The sequence below is a fragment of the Anser brachyrhynchus genome (genome assembly GCF_964034855.1).
Source record: "Anser brachyrhynchus genome assembly, chromosome: 13".
Classification (NCBI taxonomy): Eukaryota; Metazoa; Chordata; class Aves; order Anseriformes; family Anatidae; genus Anser; species Anser brachyrhynchus.
Genome location: NC_137708.1, coordinates 16,398,080 through 16,417,563, shown reverse-complemented (window position 1 = coordinate 16,417,563; position 19,484 = coordinate 16,398,080). Strand labels below are relative to the sequence as shown.

Sequence of the window (19,484 nt, the reverse complement as noted above, 5' to 3'; positions counted from 1 at the left end):
GCTGCACTTAATGAAACATGAGAGAAAACAAGATCTTAAAATCAAGCATAGACCTTGGGCAGGCCAGCCAAAATCCAGCATGCGGTGCTTACTGTGGTAAAATACCTCAGTGACTTCTATGTGACAGAGAAAACACTACGCACCCTGGAACTGAAGTGTATGTATTTATTGATAAAATGACTTCCCTAAACGAAAATATAGTGCTATCAGCTACCTTGTAATAGCAATATTAAAGCAGGATCCAGCACGCAGAGGACACGAGCTAACTTCATATCACGACGTGCTCCCAAAGGGCACTGTCTCTGCCAGCTGTTCCCTCGGCCTGGCTGCCTCAGCAGCAACGCCGGCCTCTTCCCGGCCTTCCACCGCGAGATCCCGCTGTCGCGACACGATATCGCAGGCACAGCACGACAGAGACGGCGGCCGGGCCGGCGGGACCCTCCCGCTTCCCCTGCGGCCCCTTCCCTCAGCGCCCGCCCCGCGCCCTCCCCTCAGCGCCCGGCGGCGGGCTCGGAGCCCCGGCTCCCTCCCCGCTGGGGGCCGGGCCCGCGGCCTCGCCCGGCTCGGAGCCGGGGGCCGGGGCGGCGCAGCGCGGAGCTGGCGGCGGGGCGAGCCGCGGGTAAGGAGCTGGGCCCCGGCCGCCGGCCCTGCGCTGTAGGACGGCCCCGGCGGCTTGCTACGAGGGGGTTTGGCCGTTAAAGTACGGAGGAAGTGGTTTTGGAAAACTTGTGTTTTTGTCCTGGAAACGAAGGATCGTAAAAATATACTCCATGTGTAACGTAAAGGAAATGCCGCGTCTGCTGCTGTGCGGTTTTAAGCAGAAGGTGGATGCAGACGGGTTTCTCGGTTAGTTACTTGGCGGTAACTTCACATTTCTTATGGTAATGTTGTTACTTGGTAATTTCCCATTTCTGATGGTAACGTAGCTTTTCACATTTCTGCCTCCTAGGAGGAGATGGAGCTTCTCTCCCTCAGGTTTTCTCCAAACACTCTGCCCTTCTTCTTCAGGGACACAGCTGAAGCACACCACTGACGAGGCTGTGTCCCCGTGTGTCCGGGAGCCCGGGGGCTGCTGGAGGAGCAGCTCGGGCAGGTGCTGTTTTCAAAGCCCTCTCTGCAGGGCTGAGCTCGCCTTCTGCACTCTGGTGAGGTACGGACTTGTCCTCGTGAGGAGTAAAAGCTGCAGGACGCCAGGTGCCACTTTGAAGCAGTCTGTAAATGTGTTTTATTTATTATTTACAAGTATATTTACGTACTCTAGGTTATCTTTTATGTTCATTTTGGAGCAAATACCTCATTTTCACTGTGAAAATGAGCTACTATCATGCATATCTGATGCTATGAAATATTGCTCCCTCAGTCAGCCAGTCCCATTACCTGAGCATCCTCACCCCACTCCACCTCTCTGCCCCTGCTGCTTGTGCAGCCTCAGCTCCTCAGGCCAGCTGCGGGCTGCAGCACTAATTGCCTCTGTTTGCATTTCCTACTGGTTTTCTCCGGGCAATTTGATCTTATTAACCAGTCTCCAGCCTATTCAGGGTTGGTACAGTGAATAAAAAGAATTGTGTAGTTCTGATGTAACCTGTAAATATTAATAAGCACTATTTTTGACTTTTTGGCACATGTTAAAAATTAAACTTACGGGCCTAGAAATTTGGCACTACAGATTGCTTTTGGAGTCTAGTCTTGGGAAGGAAGGCCTGAATTTGTGTTAGGGGCACAGGGTCCTTACTCAGTGCACAGATGGACCTCAGCAGTAACATGGCACGTACAATAGGCAGCATAGCGTGTTCAGTAGAGAAATGGCTAAAGTCAGCACCTTTAAAACAAAGTTGTCTAAAAACCGTTAGCAAACACCAAAGCAGGGTGGCATAGGTGAACTTCAGGCATGAGAGAAAGTGGTTTTGTTTACTTACTGGGTTCCCTTTTTTCTGATGGAACAACCACAGTTGTCACCGCTGCAGGTATCTTCCCAAAGGGATATCACCCGCACATTTATTCTTCTTATCTTATTAGAGTAGAGGAAAAAAATAGGGCAAAATTGTTTAGGACAAAGTTGTTTACCTCCTTAGATTCAAAGGAAGAAGGGGAAGTACATCATTCTAACTTTAAAGGGGGGGGTGGGGAGCAAAGAATAACCACACACACACAGCTTTAAAGTGTATCCACATTACATTATAGCTACCTATCTGAGGCCTGTTTTATTCCTGGAACTTGGTTCTGGAGAGTTTTATTATTTTTTTTCACGCTGAGAGCGTGACCATCATTTTGAGAGCATCATCTGGCTGATACTTGTCATGTTTTTTTCTAATTTTCTAATCTAAGCAGAACAAGGAGGCTTTGCTTTTCTGAGAGGTGAGAGGTTTAAGGCAAAAGAAATATTTTTTTTTTAAATCACCTTTTGTTTTCATAAATGACTTCGTCCAAGTGTTACCTGTATTTCACAACAGACTTGAAAGGAGTGCTGATCAAAATTCATTGTAAATGCCCAGTGGTAATTGTTATTGTAGGCTTACCCAGCAGATCTTAATGATGCATCACTTTAATCAGCAGTAGTGCTTTGGCGGGTGTTGCCTTGATGTAGCACAGTTACTTCAGCCACCTAAACTGGGTTTGAGCTGAGCTGTGATATTCCTCTGTATGCCTGCCATAGCTGTAAGTAATCTGGTCATTTATCCTGTGTAACTGAAACTGTTAATGGTTTTCTTTTGTTTTCATTTGTAGTGCTGCACCATGGCTACTACCTCAGCAGATAGTTCTGGTAGCTGTGAAAAGGGGCAGGTGGAGTTGAGCCAGAGTTCCAGGAGCTCTGTTTTTGACTACTCAGAAGATACGTTTGAGTCCTTCAGTGAGGAGGAAGCAGCCTGCTGCCAGCATGAGAGCGAACCACCTGAACTGTGTTGTTCTGTAGAGGATGTAGAGTCTTCTGCCGTGTCGGATGGGTTGGAAGGCACGTCATGTCTGGCAGGCCAAAGTCACACAGGTATGCAGAGCTTACCATGCTTGAGACCTGTCTTGCACAGCTTTAGATCTGTGCAGTGGAGGACTTGGCAAAAATAAAAACTTAAAAAATTGCATGCAGTGTGCCCACTGTACAGAGCAACAGAACCTCAGCATGCTTAGATCTGTGTCTTGGTTTCTCAGGATTCACTGATGACTACTTATAGGAGGGTTATGAATTGGCCATGAAAACCCTTCCTTAGTAATCTTGTGGTGCTTAAACTCTATTGGCACGTTCCAAATTTCTGCAAGATACTATGACTTCATAACCAGGTATGAGAAGCATCTGGGCTATGTAGTAATTCTTCCAAGGGTGGAGGGAAAGATCCAAGACTTGAAATACTTAAGAGGGCTGGATAGCACCTTAAAGCTGCAGCAGAGTGATAAAGAAGCAGACAGCAGGAAATAAGCTAACTGTCTCAATGTCTTGTTTGTTAGTTCTTTTCCCCCTTGTGTCTGTGGGGTTCTGTCATTCTTCTTCCCTTTCTCCAAATCTGGTCTGAGAAATATTGTGGGTACTTGAAGACATGATTTTTAAAAATCTGTTCTTAGTTCGGGAGCTTGTCAGCATGTATAAACAGTATAGTTTTTAAAACTAAGGCACTTAATATATTTTTTAAAAACAGCGTGGACTTGAGATATATGGTAATGTATGTTAGCTGGCATTGTTGTAATCTGATTCTTCTTTGTCCAACTTGATCAGCTGCTGTATACCAATATATAATTAACCTTGTCTGTACTTAAAAATGACAGCCTGTTTGTTCTTACTGTAGACAAGCCCAGTAGAGATGTTCTTTCTGTTCCTCACCCAGCCAGCACCTTACTGCTTTACTGCCTTTTTTTTTTTTAATCCCTCCCCACGTCTGCAATAATAACCAGCACAATTTTTTAGGAGTCCTTTTAAAATAATGTTTAGGCATGAAATCTCAGCAATGCAGGCCAAAACTTGTAGTCAAATATATATATACGTGTATGTAACCCCCTATTTGTCATAGCACGGAGTATAGCCTTAGTGCTTCAAAAATCTGAATAAAGAGATTATCATCGCCTTGATGTCTTATTCATGCTACATTTATGTAATTGAGCAGTGTCTAATGGATTAGATTTAACAGTTTTGGCTCAGAATTTTTAGTTTTTACAAAGACTAGGTATTAATAAACCTTTTTTTTTCTTGATATATAGCAACTTTTAGAAATTATTCCATGTCTAACCATTAAAATCCATATTGTTGGCATCCAGAAGCATGTGCTAGGAGGAATCCTTGTGTGTATAGAGGTGCTTTTAATAAGTGTTAACACTTATTATCTTTATAAGGTTAATATTTCATAAAATCATGGAGTCTTCTGAATGCTACTAGTTAACTGAGGAAACCAGGGAATAATTCACAGGAAATACTTTGGGAAGTTGATATCTCTCTGCAGTATATATCTTACAGAGAGCAGCATATATACATAATAAGAACTATAGAAGACTTGTCACGCTGGTATCTCCATAGGGACACATTATTTCCTTGTGTAAGCCCTCTCAATTTGCTATTAGTACCCTGAAAACAGAGTAGAGAAGTCAGGTGCTTGCTCAGTGTGCTCAGTATTTTGAACTGGAACCGTGTATCTTCCTGTCAGTGGCACTGGCTTGTCAGACCTCTTAAGTCTTTTTTTTTACCCAGCTCTTCACTTTCACATCTTTGCTGGATCCTTAGTTACTGCAGAACTGGAGTTGTACTGGAACAAGTTGAAGAACAGGGAATTTATATAGATTTTCATTCTCCTCCTGCCTTCCCTCCCCATTATTTTTTCACTTGGATCAATACCTTGATAGAGTTCACCAAAGCTCCCATGAGTACTTGTACTGCCATAAGAGAAGGGCCTGCGTAGGGCTGCAAGTAAGTGATACGGGGAGCTGATTGTGGTTGTTAGCATTGCAGACAAAACAGAATGTGTGAGTCTTTTTCTCAGCTTATCCTCTAGTCTTTCAGTGGAGTGACAGAAGCTTGCTCTGTATTTCAGCCTCAAACTCTGATGTCATCTGTAAAGGCCGATGGCTTGGGGCTTCTTTTCCCTCACCAGGGAAAACTCAATCGCATTCAAGTGTGATTGCCTCCTGTTTTGTCTTACCACCTGATTTGTTTTTTCTCATTCCTGATTTCTTTACAATGTATGTCCAAAGCTACCTTTTTTTCTATTGTAGATGAGCAGTCTGAAGTAGTTGGTTCTGCGGCTGTGGAAAGATATTTCATGAGAAAATGGATGGATGTTCTAAAAAATAAAGAAGCTGTCATTAAGCAAGGCAAATCTGTCATCAAAACTCATTCTGGTGAGTTCACTAACTTTAGTAGAATTTATAATTCTTCTTTCTTTGACAAAGGGGATGTGAATTTTTAATGACTAAAATTTTATGTATAAGCTATTAAGGTAAGCCAGGTAATTAACCTGACTTAATTAGCCACGTAATTAAGTATGAAGATTCTCTTTTATGCCTTCTTGGAAAAACAGTTTGTCTACTGTAACACACGGCTTTGCTGCTCCTGACACAGAGACATTAGACTAGTGATGCATTACCACAAGGTGCGGATAAATCTACATAAAAATGTATCTACATCTTAAATTTAACTGAAAACCTCAAAATTTTACTGGGCTATTTATTTTTTCCCATTTTTCTCTATAGCTGTACAGGTACTAGGGTTGTATTTTTTTGCTCCAAAATCACCATGCCTTCAGAATGTGCGAAATGTTTTCCCCCTGTTGATCATTTGCGTTAATTACTGAATGACGTGTTTGCCATGTTCTAGTTCCTTTCCCAAGCTGCAGGAGGCAGCAGGGCACCAACTTTGACAAGAACAATGGAACAGCTTTAACCAACACAATGATGTAGTGCATGGAGGAGGAGAGGGGTTGGGAGGGAAGAAGGATGCTATTCGCGTGCACTGATTATACAAGGAGCTGTGAGAGCAGATGGTGGGATGGAAGTCCTGCTCAAATCTTTCTGAAAAGTGGGTCAGAGATACTATTTTTAATTTAAAAAAAGAGCAAGAAAGCTGTAGTTGAGCAAAAAATAATTGAATCAGAAGAGGAATCTTCCTCATGTTCCTTCATGTGTATAAGAAGTGAAGAAATTCAGAGGTTTTATAGGGCCCTTCTAAGACTAATTAATCAAGTAGGTCCTATTGCCCAGGTGCTTTGTGGCATTGCACTCACATACAAACATCCTGAAACTTCATGTACTGCAGGAGAACATGACCTGAGATTATTTTTAGGCTCTTCTTAATTGCATAGCTCATTCACAACAGTGGTGAGTCAGTGTTATGAGTTCCTGACTCATCTTCAGCATTTACCTTCCTGTTACTGGATTTCTAGGACTTCACGTAGTCAAATGAAGAGGCAGCTAATGTAGATTATCTCATCTCTAGTAGTGAGGCTTCTTCTGACCAGCTCCTCTGCAGTTGTCTTCCTAAAATACATCTGAATCTTGTGACCGTTTGATATGCAGAGAAATTGAAGAGGTCCTGATGAATTTGGATTCATTTAACAAATACAAAACAACAGGATAGTGTTAAGGAGGTTTTCCTTCTTCATAGGGTTTTCTTTGAGAGTTGGTTGGGAAGACTTCCTCCTGAAATTTGTATTTCTGTACTGCTATACAAACATTCTGCTTTTGGTTTATGGACTTTGGATGGGAAGAGTCAGACTGGTCATTGAGACTTGAAAAGCCAGCTCTTTCCTTAGCTCGTGGTGACGTATGAAATGATGCATTGTTTTCTATCTGTCCTGTCTCTTGTCATCGGAGCAGCTAAGCACTTTTCAGGCACATTCATTGTTACTGTGCTTCCAACCACTATCAATAAGAAGCTTCTTGCTTAAGCTGCTTTCATGCAAACATAGAACACAGTCTAGTGATGGACAGGTCATCTCCAAATTCATCAGCATCAATTGTACTTAGCTGTGTGTGTATTACTCTTTGTTTTTTGTTTTTTTTTTTTTTTTTACAGCAGACTACTGACATATATCCAACATAAGCACAGCAACTTTCATATGCTGACATCTATAAATGTCTTCTCTTTGACTTAATAATTCATTGCTCAGTGGACCCTGAGCCCCTTATTATTTTATCAACTTGGAAACTTTTTAAGCACAATAGAAGATGAGCTCACCTAGAGCTAGGCTGCTGCACAGTTGGTCCCTTCAATAAGTTTAGCAAAATGAATGGTGCATGCACTGAGCATGCGTGTTACTTTTGAATTCATCTGCAGCTAATAAAATAAGAGAGTTTTTACATATCTTACTACTGATACTGTTAAATAAGGAAAAGAAAATCCAGGTTTGCCCATGGGAATGCCGCGGAGAATGGTTCTTGTTTTTCATAGTTTTATTTATGGCCTGAAAGAAGAAAAACCTAGATGTTGACCTCAAGAAAATTGAGAAATTTTTATCATAATTGCTTCTTAGTCTCTTCCTTGGACCTCCACCTCAGTTTTGTAGCAACTAGCTGTTATTAGACAAATGCATCACAGAGAAAAAAACAAACAAACAAACCAAAAAACAACAGAAAACACAAAGCAAACACACACACACAACCCCACTATTCCTTGAAGTCCGTAACTCCCTGTCAATTATTCCAAAGAGTGTTAGTCGTTTTTAAAATGTACTACAGGAAGCCGCAGTTGTTCAGCTCAGAGGTGGCTGAAAGTTCAAGTGGGGCTTTTCAGTGCTCTGACTTCTGCTGTATTCAGAGATTCACTCACCTTTGTCTGCAAGGTATTTGTAAGGCGTGAACAAATTTCTGCATGTCCAAGCATTTAATTATTGTCTTGGCAAATAGTAATTTGCTACAAGTATGTACTAAAAGTAGTAGTAGTTGTCTATAAGAATTGAGAAATCATCTAAGCATTCTGTTCGCAGAAGGGAGCGGGTATCCATTAGTCTGCTGGCTCTTTTTTATTCCTGAGCTTGTCAGCACCTAAACTTACTGCTTGGTAAAAAGCACAAGGTGTGGGATTCATACAGGCTTAGACCCTCGATTCCAGAGTTCTCTTCTAGTTTGTTTCCTACCAGTCTATTAGAAAACTTTACTATTCTGTAGTAAAACAGCATTGATGCAGCCTGGATGGGAAGTCTCAACCAGCAGCATCCACGTGGAAACTCCTGCTAGTGAAGAGCTTCTTGGTTAATAAAGTCTTTATAGAACTGAGAAAGAATGAGTTTCTTCTGGAAAACATGGGTTCTGCAAGACTCTTAGTGTTGTCTCTTCTAATCATAGCTTATTGGAAACAGGTTATCCTGCACCACGCTGCAGGAACTTTACTGGCTTTGAATCCATATTTCTATGAAATAGCTTGATTTCGGATAGCCCAGAACTGGTGCAAGCAATCTGCGCAAACCTTACAAAAGCTACATTTGCTGATTGGGCCATCAGCGTGTTAATCTGAACTGCTGCACTCAGTTGTACAATGCAATTTAGATAATTATGAAAATGTTGTCTTGAGACGCGGAGTTAATCTTTCTGAAGAGTAGTTATCAGTTATTGCCTTTCATAATTCTCTCCTTCACTCATTTCACAATTTTTCTTCTTAAAATAGAAGATAGAGCATAGTAATAACAAATTGCCTGCCAAGTTTTTTCTGTTTAATCGGTTAGACATCAATGGAAACGGAAACCCAAGAAAACAGTCGATTTTCTTTCCCCCCCCTCACTCGTATAAATTTAAAATCTTACACATAAGGATGTAGTTGCATACAGAATCCCAAAATCTATGTAGGTCATTTAGTTATGAGCCACGCTGCAGGATTTATAATGTAGATGTGGAGATTAGTTTATCTCCAATGGTGCACATTGACTACTTCTATAATCAGAGAAGCTTCTTTTTTTTCAGTTTGTGCTTTATTTTCTAAACATTCTGTGCTTTGTAGCCCTGTTGCTGTTGGATAAAGGGTTCTGATTTTATGTCTGTTCCAGCGTCTGGTTTTGTTCTTCTTGTCACCTGTCCCTGCCTTATTCTTCTTGAAAAAAGGTGTGGGAAAGCACGATTCAGGGCAACCAAGCATCAACAAGGCATGCTTCTGGAACAATAATTGGCACTGGCAGGGATTCTCTGTAGACAGACATGCAGTGACATTTAAATCTGCCACCGCAAATGGAGATTGAGCATTTGAGCATGTAATGTGAGTCCAAAGATGGAAAGAATACGTGAAAGACAAGAAATGAAACTAACACCAACAAAGATCCTGTTGTATGCATCTCTTTTCTTTCAGATGAAGGACCAGCAAAACTTCTATACCTAAAAGAAAATCTGAAAGTATAAATAATCACTGTGCAGTTAAATGACTATTTTTTTCCTGAATTGAACTGTGCACTGACTTTTCTCATCACTTTTAGTTCTTATTCAGTAAAATTATAGTCTAGATCCATGAACACCTTTACTCTTTCTGAGCTTATTTACTGTTAAACTTGAAGGTTAAAAATTTCTGTTTTTCTTTGCTAGTGTCTCTTCTAATGTCTGTGGGTGTATATGAGCCAATGGGTGGGTGTCTGGCAGCACACAATTCATGTGTGCATTATTAGAAACCAATTCTAAATTCAATTGTGCTTTTATATGTCAGAAGAAACTTCAGTGAATGAATTAGGCTGGCACTAAATTGTGACAAAATGTTCAGCAGACCCCATGTATTTACTTGTGCATTTGGGTACTCAGGTTAGGGTGTTAAATTGCTTTGTTCTGCTTTTGTTTTCTTCCACAACAGTAGCTTTTTAATGCTTTTATTCAGTCTATGTGCAGCATAGATGAATATGCATCCATTTTATCAGTGCAATTAAACCCAATTCTGGCACATGATTTAAACTGTTTTGCAGGGGTTGTGTATTACACTTGCAAGGAAAACGACCTGATGGAGTTTATGCATGCAAATGTTCATGATCCTACCCAAGAAAAAAAAATGTTTAAATTGCATTTTCAAGTATTGATAATTCTTACTCATTTGTCTATAAAGTATCACTGTGTCTTTGTCTTTAGTGAATTTGATACAGCAGCTTGTAAGGAGGAATAAATTGCAGTACGATAATTGATTCTGAACTGTGGCAGTTGGACTTCAATCACCCATTTTCTCTGTCCGTAAGGCAAAGCTCACTGACTTCTACTTTGCTTAGTCTTAACTGTAGATCCACTTAATCTTTATAAGGATTGACTGCATTTCTGAAGACATGCCTGGTTTCCTTACAAAATTCCACAGCAAAGGCTTGCCTACTTTAGATTAAATTAATCACAGCATATTTAGGAGATGGTTTATGTTTATATCATTCAGTGTACTAAAGATCAACATTGTGGTTATGTCTCGGTACGCCACAGGACCCGAATGACAATGTACAGGTTGTCACAGAAGCACCCTGAAATAGGCAGTGCCTCTCTAGAAAAAGTAAAATTTCATTCAAGGGAAGCCATGGAAAATGAGTGAAGCAGGTAGTAAGGAAAGGATAGTTTAAGTGATATAATCATGCTCTCCAGCTGAGTATTTTGAGTGGAAAAAAACTCACCATACCATACCTGTGTAGTGATTATGGTCTTACTTTTTTTTGGCAGTCAGAGTGGAGCCCTGAGAAGGGAGTGCTGTGTTAGCATGAGCTATATGCAGAGGTGTCTACAAGGCTTCCAGTAATGTTTACTGGAATGTTTTGTCTCCTCCTTGCTTCTCGTTTAATTATGCACATTTAAGTGTTTGCTTAGGCTTCAGTACTTGCATTAAAGCAAAATTAGTATAATAAAGGTAGAGAGGTATTGTCCCCTCTTTAAATAGTTGAAAATCTCATAAGACCATGTAGAACAGCACAGCATTGTTATACAGTTAAGATCATGGAATAATGAAATAGTAACACAAAAAACTGACTGTATTGATTGGTTCTGTTTAAGTCAGTGGAAAATCTTCCTCTGAGCATTGACTGAAGTTTTAAATCCATCCATACGTGCCCATTTGAAGTGTAGTCTGTTTGGTTTTATTATTACATGTCACTAGGAAAGCGAGGAGGTGGTGAAATAAATACCTTGTTTAAACAAGGTCATTTACAAATTCCTTAAATAATCATTGATGGTTTAGAGGAAAATATTTTCTAATATAATTACCCTTCCTCCAAAAAAACCACCCTCCCCAAAAACACACCAAATAAAACAAAACCTACCTACAAATTTAAAGGTGTTTCCCAGAGTTACTACAGGAGCCACTGCCTCTGGTTCAATACTCATAGAATTGGAGAACTAGATTTACAAATACATTTGTGTTGTATCATTAAGTTGTCCAAATCTTTAGGGTTCTTATCCCCTCTCCTCTTTGGGGACTATTCAAAGAAGCATTTGTTGTGCAAGTTCCTGCAGTTGTTATCCACACTCTGACTTAAATTGTGTATTTCTGTGATTACTGTAATTGCCTCTGGGCTTGACATTGGCTTTGTTTTTTATTAAATAGTTAATATGACGTTGCACAGATAGGGGAAGAGAAGAATTACTGGTCTTCTGCTATAGTAATTGACACTTGCTTTGTTGATGTGTGGCTAACAGAAGTTACTGAGTTACCAGACGAAGAACTGGATGCTCTCCGGTCTTTTTGCACCGTTAAGATCAGAAGGATGCATCAGGGGCTGATCTCTAAGCAGGCAAGTGGTGTCAGGTCAAGGAAGCTTCAGCATGGATTCACATCAAAGAAATCGGAGACAAGTGACTTGAACTGCACAGTTCCTGGTCAGTTAATGAATAGAATCCGTCTGAAGAACATCAGGGAGACCGTTAGACAGGTACTGTTTGGTGATAAAATGGTAATGATTCCTGTTATTGAACAAGGCTGGGATGGGCGGTTACTGCAGTCCACCATAAGCCCCAGAACAAGGGGGCCTGCAGAAAGAAGTCTTGTTTTCTGGTTACATTTGCACCTGTTATTTATAGAAGTATTCTGCATATTATTAGGTGGCACCGCATGTTAACTCTGGCATTAAAAGTAATTCAGAAGGTACAAACTTCCCCCCTTAATATTAGGTAATGTTAAAAATTAAAGCATGTCCAACAGAATTGTGGTTACATCAGTCCCTTTATTGTGAAACATCTATATCACCTACACAATCTGAAGTGCTTTTGTCTTTTTCACCAGCATGGTGCTCATTGTTGTTTCCCACCCATAGGACAGGCATTCCGACACAGCTCTTCTCTTCAACTTGGCATCTGTCAAGAGTGTCAAGGCTGGTGTTGTTTTGGCCGGTGATACTTGCATTCTTGCTTTGTGCTTGTAGAGGGATTTGAATATGTAGTTATAGCAGTCATCACCTACAGATGCCTTTACCCATAAATCTGGGCCTTGGCAAATGCCTGTGCTTTGTTTGAAATTGGTACAGAATGTCTGCATCTGGAAAAGTATTTCTGATAAAGAAAAAAAAAAAGCTTTAAATAGTAATTACAGTCATTTATTTTACTTTCTCTCTATCAGGTATGCTGGCTTTAATCTATTGCCATATAACACGGTTAAAGTGACTGTTAACATATTCCTCTGTTAAGCCTGTGCCAGGTGAGCAGGGAAGAATACTTTAAAGTCAGTCCTGGCATAATGATTCTTTCAGGCTTCCTGCCTATTTAATTTGTTTTGCAACTTCAGCAATCTACGTTCTTTTATTAGCATTAACCAACCCATCATTCTGTAGAATTCTTACTGCCTCTTTATTTGTATTACAGTGTGGTAATGCATTTTTTAAGAAAAGTGACTTTGACTGCTATGTCTATGTGGTGGTGAACACAAAAATAAATAATACTTCTATGTGGAGGAGAAGAAATCAAGGAGTAAGACGACAGAGGCTTGAGTCATGGCTTTCTAGGATTGATTCCACTGCTCTTATTAGGTCTATATAACACGATGGAATCCGTGTAAATTAAATCAGATAAAAATTATTGATACTTTATAAATAAGCATACTGAGTTTTGTAAAATGTTATTAAATATAGTCAAAGTTTCATGGTAGGAAATCTAGGAATTAATAAGTATCATTTATTTTACAAAGTCAACTGCTTGTTGAACTTTGTATTCTGTCTTAGAGATGCATATAGGTATTTGAACCAATTGCTTCAGAGTTCATTTTCCTCTTAAAATTTGTGAAGATAATCATAACCCTCATGGTTTGTACTGAAGGCCTTACATAGATTGTCAGCATAGAAACTTGGTGACAACCTCATTACAGACAGGCAGTTACGTACGGTGGAATTATTGCTGATTAACAGTTGCTGTTACGGAGTTGTGATGATGAAATATTTGTACTCTCTTAGCCTGTTGGAAACGTGGAATAAAGCATCTTCATTTCACTGAATCAAGCCTTCAGGAATTAGTGTATTAGCTGCCATGGAAGGCTGGTTAGCACGCACAGACTGGCGTTCTAGAACATCAACTACTTACTAAGCAAGAGGAACTAACGGCTGGTGGTGCTCCTGATGTATTTGATACTAGCAAACTATGTATAGGTTTACACTGATAAAACTAATTTATACTGAGCATCCACGCAAGTCAAATGAGTTATACTAACTAAAACTTCTTTTTTTCCCATTAAAACCATTTTCAGTATTGGTTTTGGCTGCTTATGTGTTGGTAGCACTCAAGTACTTTTTTTTGACCATTAGTTACTGTAGAAGAAATCAGTAGTGTGCACATAGCTTCAAGTGTCAGGGAAAGCTTGCCTATTACAAGAAGCACCAGTCTATTACAGCTCAGTGCAATGGGTCTGAGATACAGATAGGTGATTTTAACTGAAACTAAGTTATCAGTGCTGGAGGGGGCAATACATCGGAAAAAGCAAATATTTTTAGTGTGAAGACATTCAGACAGGCTCATCGAGATGATACAGTGACAAAAATTATGAAATAATTTGCAGCTGCCTACAAAAGCAAACCTTTGTCTTTAGACACTCTGTCTGTATCTTTATTGATTATTTTTAATGGAGTGGTCATCTTGCTGGGACAGACGCTGCTCATTACATCAAAGTCTCATCCTTCAGGTGACAGAAGCTCAAGTGCACCAATCTTCACAGTGCCCTGACTGTAAGAAGAAGGCGGCAGAGCTAGCCGAGATCACCTTTCTCAGACAAAAGAAGGCACTAGTGGAAAGAGCTTTACTCCAGGAAAAATTGGAAGAACAAATCTATTCCAGAGTAAGCAAATGTTATTTTTTCAAAAAAAAAAGTGTTTTGGTGCATTTTATATTTACTGTATCTAAAGAATTTGTAAGCCAGATTTTCTCCTAATTTATGGTAATGCAATCAGATTGATCTGAATGCAGAACAATTCAAAATAGAATTTGGCTCCATGTCGTTATGGAGACATGGGACTAGCATGCTGATCAAGTAATTTGAGCTTGCCTGATTTATAGAAGCTGAAGGTCTTCTTCATGATGTCCTGAAACTGTTTTGGGTACATCTTGATTACTTCTCCACAGTTTAATTCTGATGGGCTGTCCAGGACAAAATGGTAAATAACAAAGCTGTGTGATAGTAAGTGTGTCTGTACTAGTCTTTCTCCCAGTCCTCTGGCTTAAGAGTTGCAGAATAAGATGCAGCACCAAGTTGTGGAGGCTCAGGCTCAAGCTTGCTGCTTGGAGACAGTTTCTAAGGCTGTTTCTTAAGCATGGCAGTGATGTCATTTTTGTCACTTGAATGTGAGCAAACTGGAAAGGTGGCTTCTGGTAGATCTGACCATTTGTAAAGGCAGCATGTTGTTACTGGTTATGCAGTTGAGTGCCAAAGTTTTCATGTCACGATACAAGTAGAGACACACATACGCTCACTTTGAGTTCCTAAGACTTTATTGCTATGAGGGGCAGTGACATCAGTTTTAGAGCTTTTACTTTGTATGTGCTTGTGAACGTGGGCCTTTTTTTCTAGTGGGGTATGCTTTTTTTCCCCCCTCTAAATTGGTTTAAAATTTTGCCAGGTGCTTGTCACTTCCTCCCTGCTGAATAGGGCAGAGGAAAGTCAGGTCCAATTAAGCATTTGTGAGGAATTACAGAGGAGAGAAAATGTGGCTTTGCAGCAAGTTTTCTGACGGTTCTTCAGGAATAGTGTATCTCACACGTTACTGCCATGCTCTTTTGTGTTTCTGCATATACTGGGCTTGGGAAATGGCTAGTCTGTAGCATTCTCTGTGGGTATGGTGAAATTTCCTCTTTGAAGGACTGTCTTCTGTCTTTGCTGTCACACATTCATGCTTTATTGTTACAAAAGCCCTCTGGAATAGATTGTATATAATGTAAGCTGAAACTTACGGAATTCCCCGGCTGTTCTGTGACTACTCTTTAGGATGATCATCGTTTCCAAGGAAGAGTTCTCCCACTTCTTGCCAGGGAGTGAGACTGAAAGCAAGTTGTTTCTGAGCGATGGATAGGAAGTGCTCTTTGAAGCCTCGAGGCCCCTTTCTCTGTGTTTACGAACAGGGTGGGAATTTGTGGGTTGTACCACATACTTTTTTTTTTTCCCCGAATAATGCTGATTTCTTTTTTTTTTCTCCCTTATTTATTTTTTGTATCTATTTACCCCATATATGAAATTTGAGAGCTTCAGTCTCATTTTTCTGTTTTTTTTTTTTTTTTTTTTTTTTTCTCCTAGCTTCTCTGAAAAGGCCAGTTGCCTTTTCTTTCCCCTCCCTGGGGATGAAACCCTTGGTCAGTAGCCAGTGCAGTGTATGAGCTGCATGGCATTATTGAGCTCTTTGTCATCTCTCTTGGCAGCCATCCACAGAAGGTAGAAATGACATGTGGTCTCTAGTGACCAGCATAGCTTTCTGCTTGCCTGCTGCATGGGACGGATCACTGGCCACACTGTTCAACAAAGTTTTTAAACAAGATGTTTTAAAAACCCAGCAAAATTGTTGTGATGGGCACAGCCTACCTGGCTGCTCTTGAGGGACTGGATATAGCTGCCGATGGCAGACCTGTGACACAGGCCGTGTCAAATGGCAGGAATCCAAATCCAAATAATTTTTGTTTCCTTTTTATTTCAGGATGCGCTTACACTTATAGGAGAAACACTCAGAAGTTTTCCCGAACTTTCAGAGGATCCCAGGAACTTATGGCAAAGGCTGAAAGACAAAGGTCAGAAAACTTAAGGCCTGAAAATAATAAACATAAGACAAGGACGTAAAGTAGTGGGAGAGTCTTCTGTGGGCAGCTACGTGCTGATTGCCAGCTATTGTGGGTATGACTTGTTTTGGCAGTGATGAATGGAGTGACAGTTTAATATTCTTGCAGGTGGAACCAGATACGCCCGGTGTGCTGGAGTCTGGGTTAAGATTCAACTTTTTACTCGTCCCCAAATACAAATGTTGCAATTCATTGTAATCCAACTAAATATGTTTTTCAAATTATGAAAGCCTGCATTTTCTATTATTGGTCTGACAAGAAATTTATTGGGGGGGGAGGGAGGGGGAGTGCTTCTGAGATTTCAGAGCAGCTTCCATCCATAAGAAAAATAAATGATTCTGTTTTCTGGGGCAGGGAGCTGTAATTACTGTGTTTCAGCTCAATCTTTGCCCACTGTATCATGTCAAATTGAAAGTGAGAGTCCCAGGTGAAGGAGAAGAAGGTTGCAAAGTAACTGTAGAAAAGAATAAAATGAAACAGGGTATTTATAGAACTGAAATAATGAGACTGTAACAGAAATTAATCTGCAACAGCGAGGATGCCAACAGGACAAGAAATGGTAATAAATTAATCTTAGAACCTGTCTGGGATAGCTGTCTAGAAGGAGAAAAAACAATATAGGTTAAAAATGGCATAAGGTGTCAAATAATATTTTTGGCAGATCTTTAATATAATTTGGTATTTATTATTTTATGCTATTTTCAAAATGGCAGACTGTCTTTCAAATAGTATATCCAGATGAAAGTTTAAGTATTCAGTACACATCCAAATAAAATGGCTTTATGCTGGGGAGCTCAATGGGTTAAGGAACAAAATCATTATCTTCATTGTAGCCTCGAAAGATACTTGCTGCTGTGTGGGCACAAATGCACCCCACCTTTCTGACCATTGCTGACAGCAAGAGCTCATTGCGTTGTTCGTGCAGTGACCTTGTGGCCACTGGACTTACACGAGTCACAGGCACTGACTTTCATCAGTCTTCAGTTTCCTGATTTCTGTGAATTTAGGTCTCTTGATGGCTGTGGAAATCTTGAAGAATATCCTTGTCTATGAACCATGTGAATAAAGGATTTCACTGCTTAATAGCTCAATTATTTTTTGCTATGAAAAATAGGATAAAAACGTTTTAAAAACTTTTTTAGGCAAGAATATGTGTTGTTGAAGTTGGTTTTGTATTTTATATCCTTTTAATTATTTTCTTGTATATGCTCATATTGTTTTAAGAGTGCTAGGGGGATGTTTAAGCCTCTTGTTTTCCCTTCCCGCAAACAAATGGAAAAGCTAAAAAGAAATGTTGGGATGTACAAATAGGCCACCTGTCTCATAGCAGATACCTGCTTTTTGGTGCTTAAAAACCTGTCTTGAATGGGTTCATCCTGAGCAGGTCAGGCCCAATGTGAAAACAATGCAGCCCGGTGTTTCACAAAGCTGGTTGTCCTCACTGCTTCCTTTGCAGTTTATTGTTGTATTGTAAGCCGGTGGGTTTAGTAGTCCATTGAATATTCCCCAAAGCTTGGCTTTAATTTTTAAATTGTCACTGCAGGTTGCATAGCTGCTTATATGATGAGAAAGCTCCTGCTTGGTTCTTCTCATTACTCTCTGATCATCAGAAATGTTTGAATCCCGTAAATCTCCTACCTTCCAATATTTTAAGCCTATTCATTTTATATTCCCCATTTCTGCTCCTTATTTAGCTTTGGACTACACTCCCTGTTTCTCTTGAATCTTTCAAAGCCTCTTGTGATGTGCTTAACGCTAGGTTAAAGACCCCCAGCATTCCCTGTGAATCCTCGTGAGGGCTGTCACATACAGAAGTGGTAATTGGGAGCTGAATTCTTTGAAAATGTAATTTTGTTGTTATTGCCAATGAACACATTTTTCAGCCCTTAGAAAAACAACAACAACAAAAAACAGTAAGTTCTGAGACTCTAAAGATAAATTGATTAGTTTTATAGGAAAAAAGATATGATATTTTGCTTTCAGTACATAGTTCCTTACTGAAAATACTGAAATATTTATTTCCAACTCTTTTGTCAAACCTTTATGTAAATACATTGAAGTATGAGTTATTTGGACTAGTGTCTGACAACATTTGTGTCTGTAAAATAGTATTCATACTCCCACTGCACAGAGGCTATACAGTTCTTGTTCATTTGCATAAATGTCAGAAAGGCATCTCAGGTAGCTCCTCTGAAAAAGTCAAAGCATATTTTGCTCATGTCTGTTGTGTGCCTTTTCCTACTGCTCACTACAGTTTCCATTATTTTTTTTTAAATTGAGAGTGACTCAGATCTGAGTGTTTGTCTTCTGATTTTCTTGTAGCAGCTATTAAGGATGTACAACAAAATAAATGATCTGGGGCTCTAAATAATTTATTTCATAATCCTGAAGTGCTTGAGACTAGAAATCCAAAAATTCTGATGTGCAGGGTGTTGGGGGAAGTAGATCATGTCGCTTCTTTTTCTGCTTACAGGAGGTTCCCCCTCCTGTACCTTCCTCAGCAGTGGGTTTTTGGTTCGATCCAAAGAAACACTGTAAAGCTATGATCAAGAAATATTTATTAATCTGCTCCCTTGTTGGTGCTTGCTGGGACATAAAAGGAGTGAGGTGGATCAAGGGTGATTCGTATGTTAAGCAGCTAAAGTACTGAAACAAATTAATCTGCCTGTTGTTAGAAGTCCTTTTGGAGCTTTTGCCTTCTAGCTTTCATGCTACACATATTGGCATTAGTTAATCGGAATGATCTGTGATGTGGTAAGGCATGTGAACTTTGCACAGCCGTGGAAGGGTTTTTCATATATACGTTGATATTATATATATGCTGATAACTGGTTTTCATTATACTATTCTTTCTTACTGGCCCTTTGGATGAAGTTGTATTCCTCAAATTACTGTTAGAATCAGTTTCTTGCGGATTTCGGCAATATAATTTCCACTTTGGCTTGCCCCAGATTTCTCTGAGGAAAAACTGAACCTGGCTTCCAGGCTCAGTTATTCCTTAGTCTTGTTCCCAACCATCTGCTGGGGTGCAGGACTTTGTGCTTGTTTCTCCCCTAGGATCTCACTCAAAATAGGTTACTAGAGAAACAGAGATTTCCAGTTACCTGTGAAATATGTAGTCATCAAATGGTTGAGGTTGGAAGGGCATCGTATCCTCCCACTGCTTGAGCAGGGTTATGTAGAGCGGGTGGGCCCTGGTCCCACTGGCCCAGTAATCCTTACATTAATCTCGAACCTTTTCTTTGAAGCTATACTAGAAACTGAAATGCTTCAGGCTCCCTTGGAGCCACTGCCTTTTCATAAATCCATCTCCTTGTCATAATTCTGTTGCGTAGCGAGAATTTTTTGTC

At 40.0% G+C, this 19,484-nt stretch overlaps 2 protein-coding genes across 12 annotated transcripts in view; one reads left to right on the top strand and one right to left on the bottom strand.

Annotated features, from left to right (window-relative positions):
* The window catches only part of MTMR8 (myotubularin related protein 8), a 75,041-nt gene extending 74,686 nt beyond the window's left edge, over positions 1 to 355 (bottom strand). The window contains exon 1 of the mRNA XM_080553868.1: positions 215 to 355. The gene's annotated coding sequence lies outside the window, so the exon portion shown is untranslated. The remainder of the gene's footprint in view (positions 1 to 214) is intronic.
* A 127-nt stretch (positions 356 to 482) lies between these two features.
* The window catches only part of LOC308177125 (uncharacterized protein C8orf48), a 28,372-nt gene continuing 9,370 nt past the window's right edge, over positions 483 to 19,484 (top strand). For 4 of the 11 annotated variants that reach the window (XM_080553892.1, XM_080553891.1, XM_080553882.1 and 1 more), the window contains exons 1-6: positions 1,090 to 1,214; positions 2,725 to 2,983; positions 5,188 to 5,313; positions 11,536 to 11,768; positions 14,000 to 14,152; positions 15,996 to 16,086. In XM_080553892.1, the coding sequence (XP_080410018.1) occupies positions 2,734 to 2,983; positions 5,188 to 5,313; positions 11,536 to 11,768; positions 14,000 to 14,152; positions 15,996 to 16,086 (853 nt within the window). In that variant the 5' untranslated portion in view covers positions 1,090 to 1,214; positions 2,725 to 2,733. Of the gene's footprint in view, positions 882 to 949; positions 1,215 to 2,529; positions 2,639 to 2,724; positions 2,984 to 5,187; positions 5,314 to 11,535; positions 11,769 to 13,999; positions 14,153 to 15,995; positions 16,087 to 16,242 lie in introns of those variants that run through there. The other 7 variants (XM_080553883.1, XM_080553888.1, XM_080553889.1 and 4 more) reach the window with 6 other exon arrangements.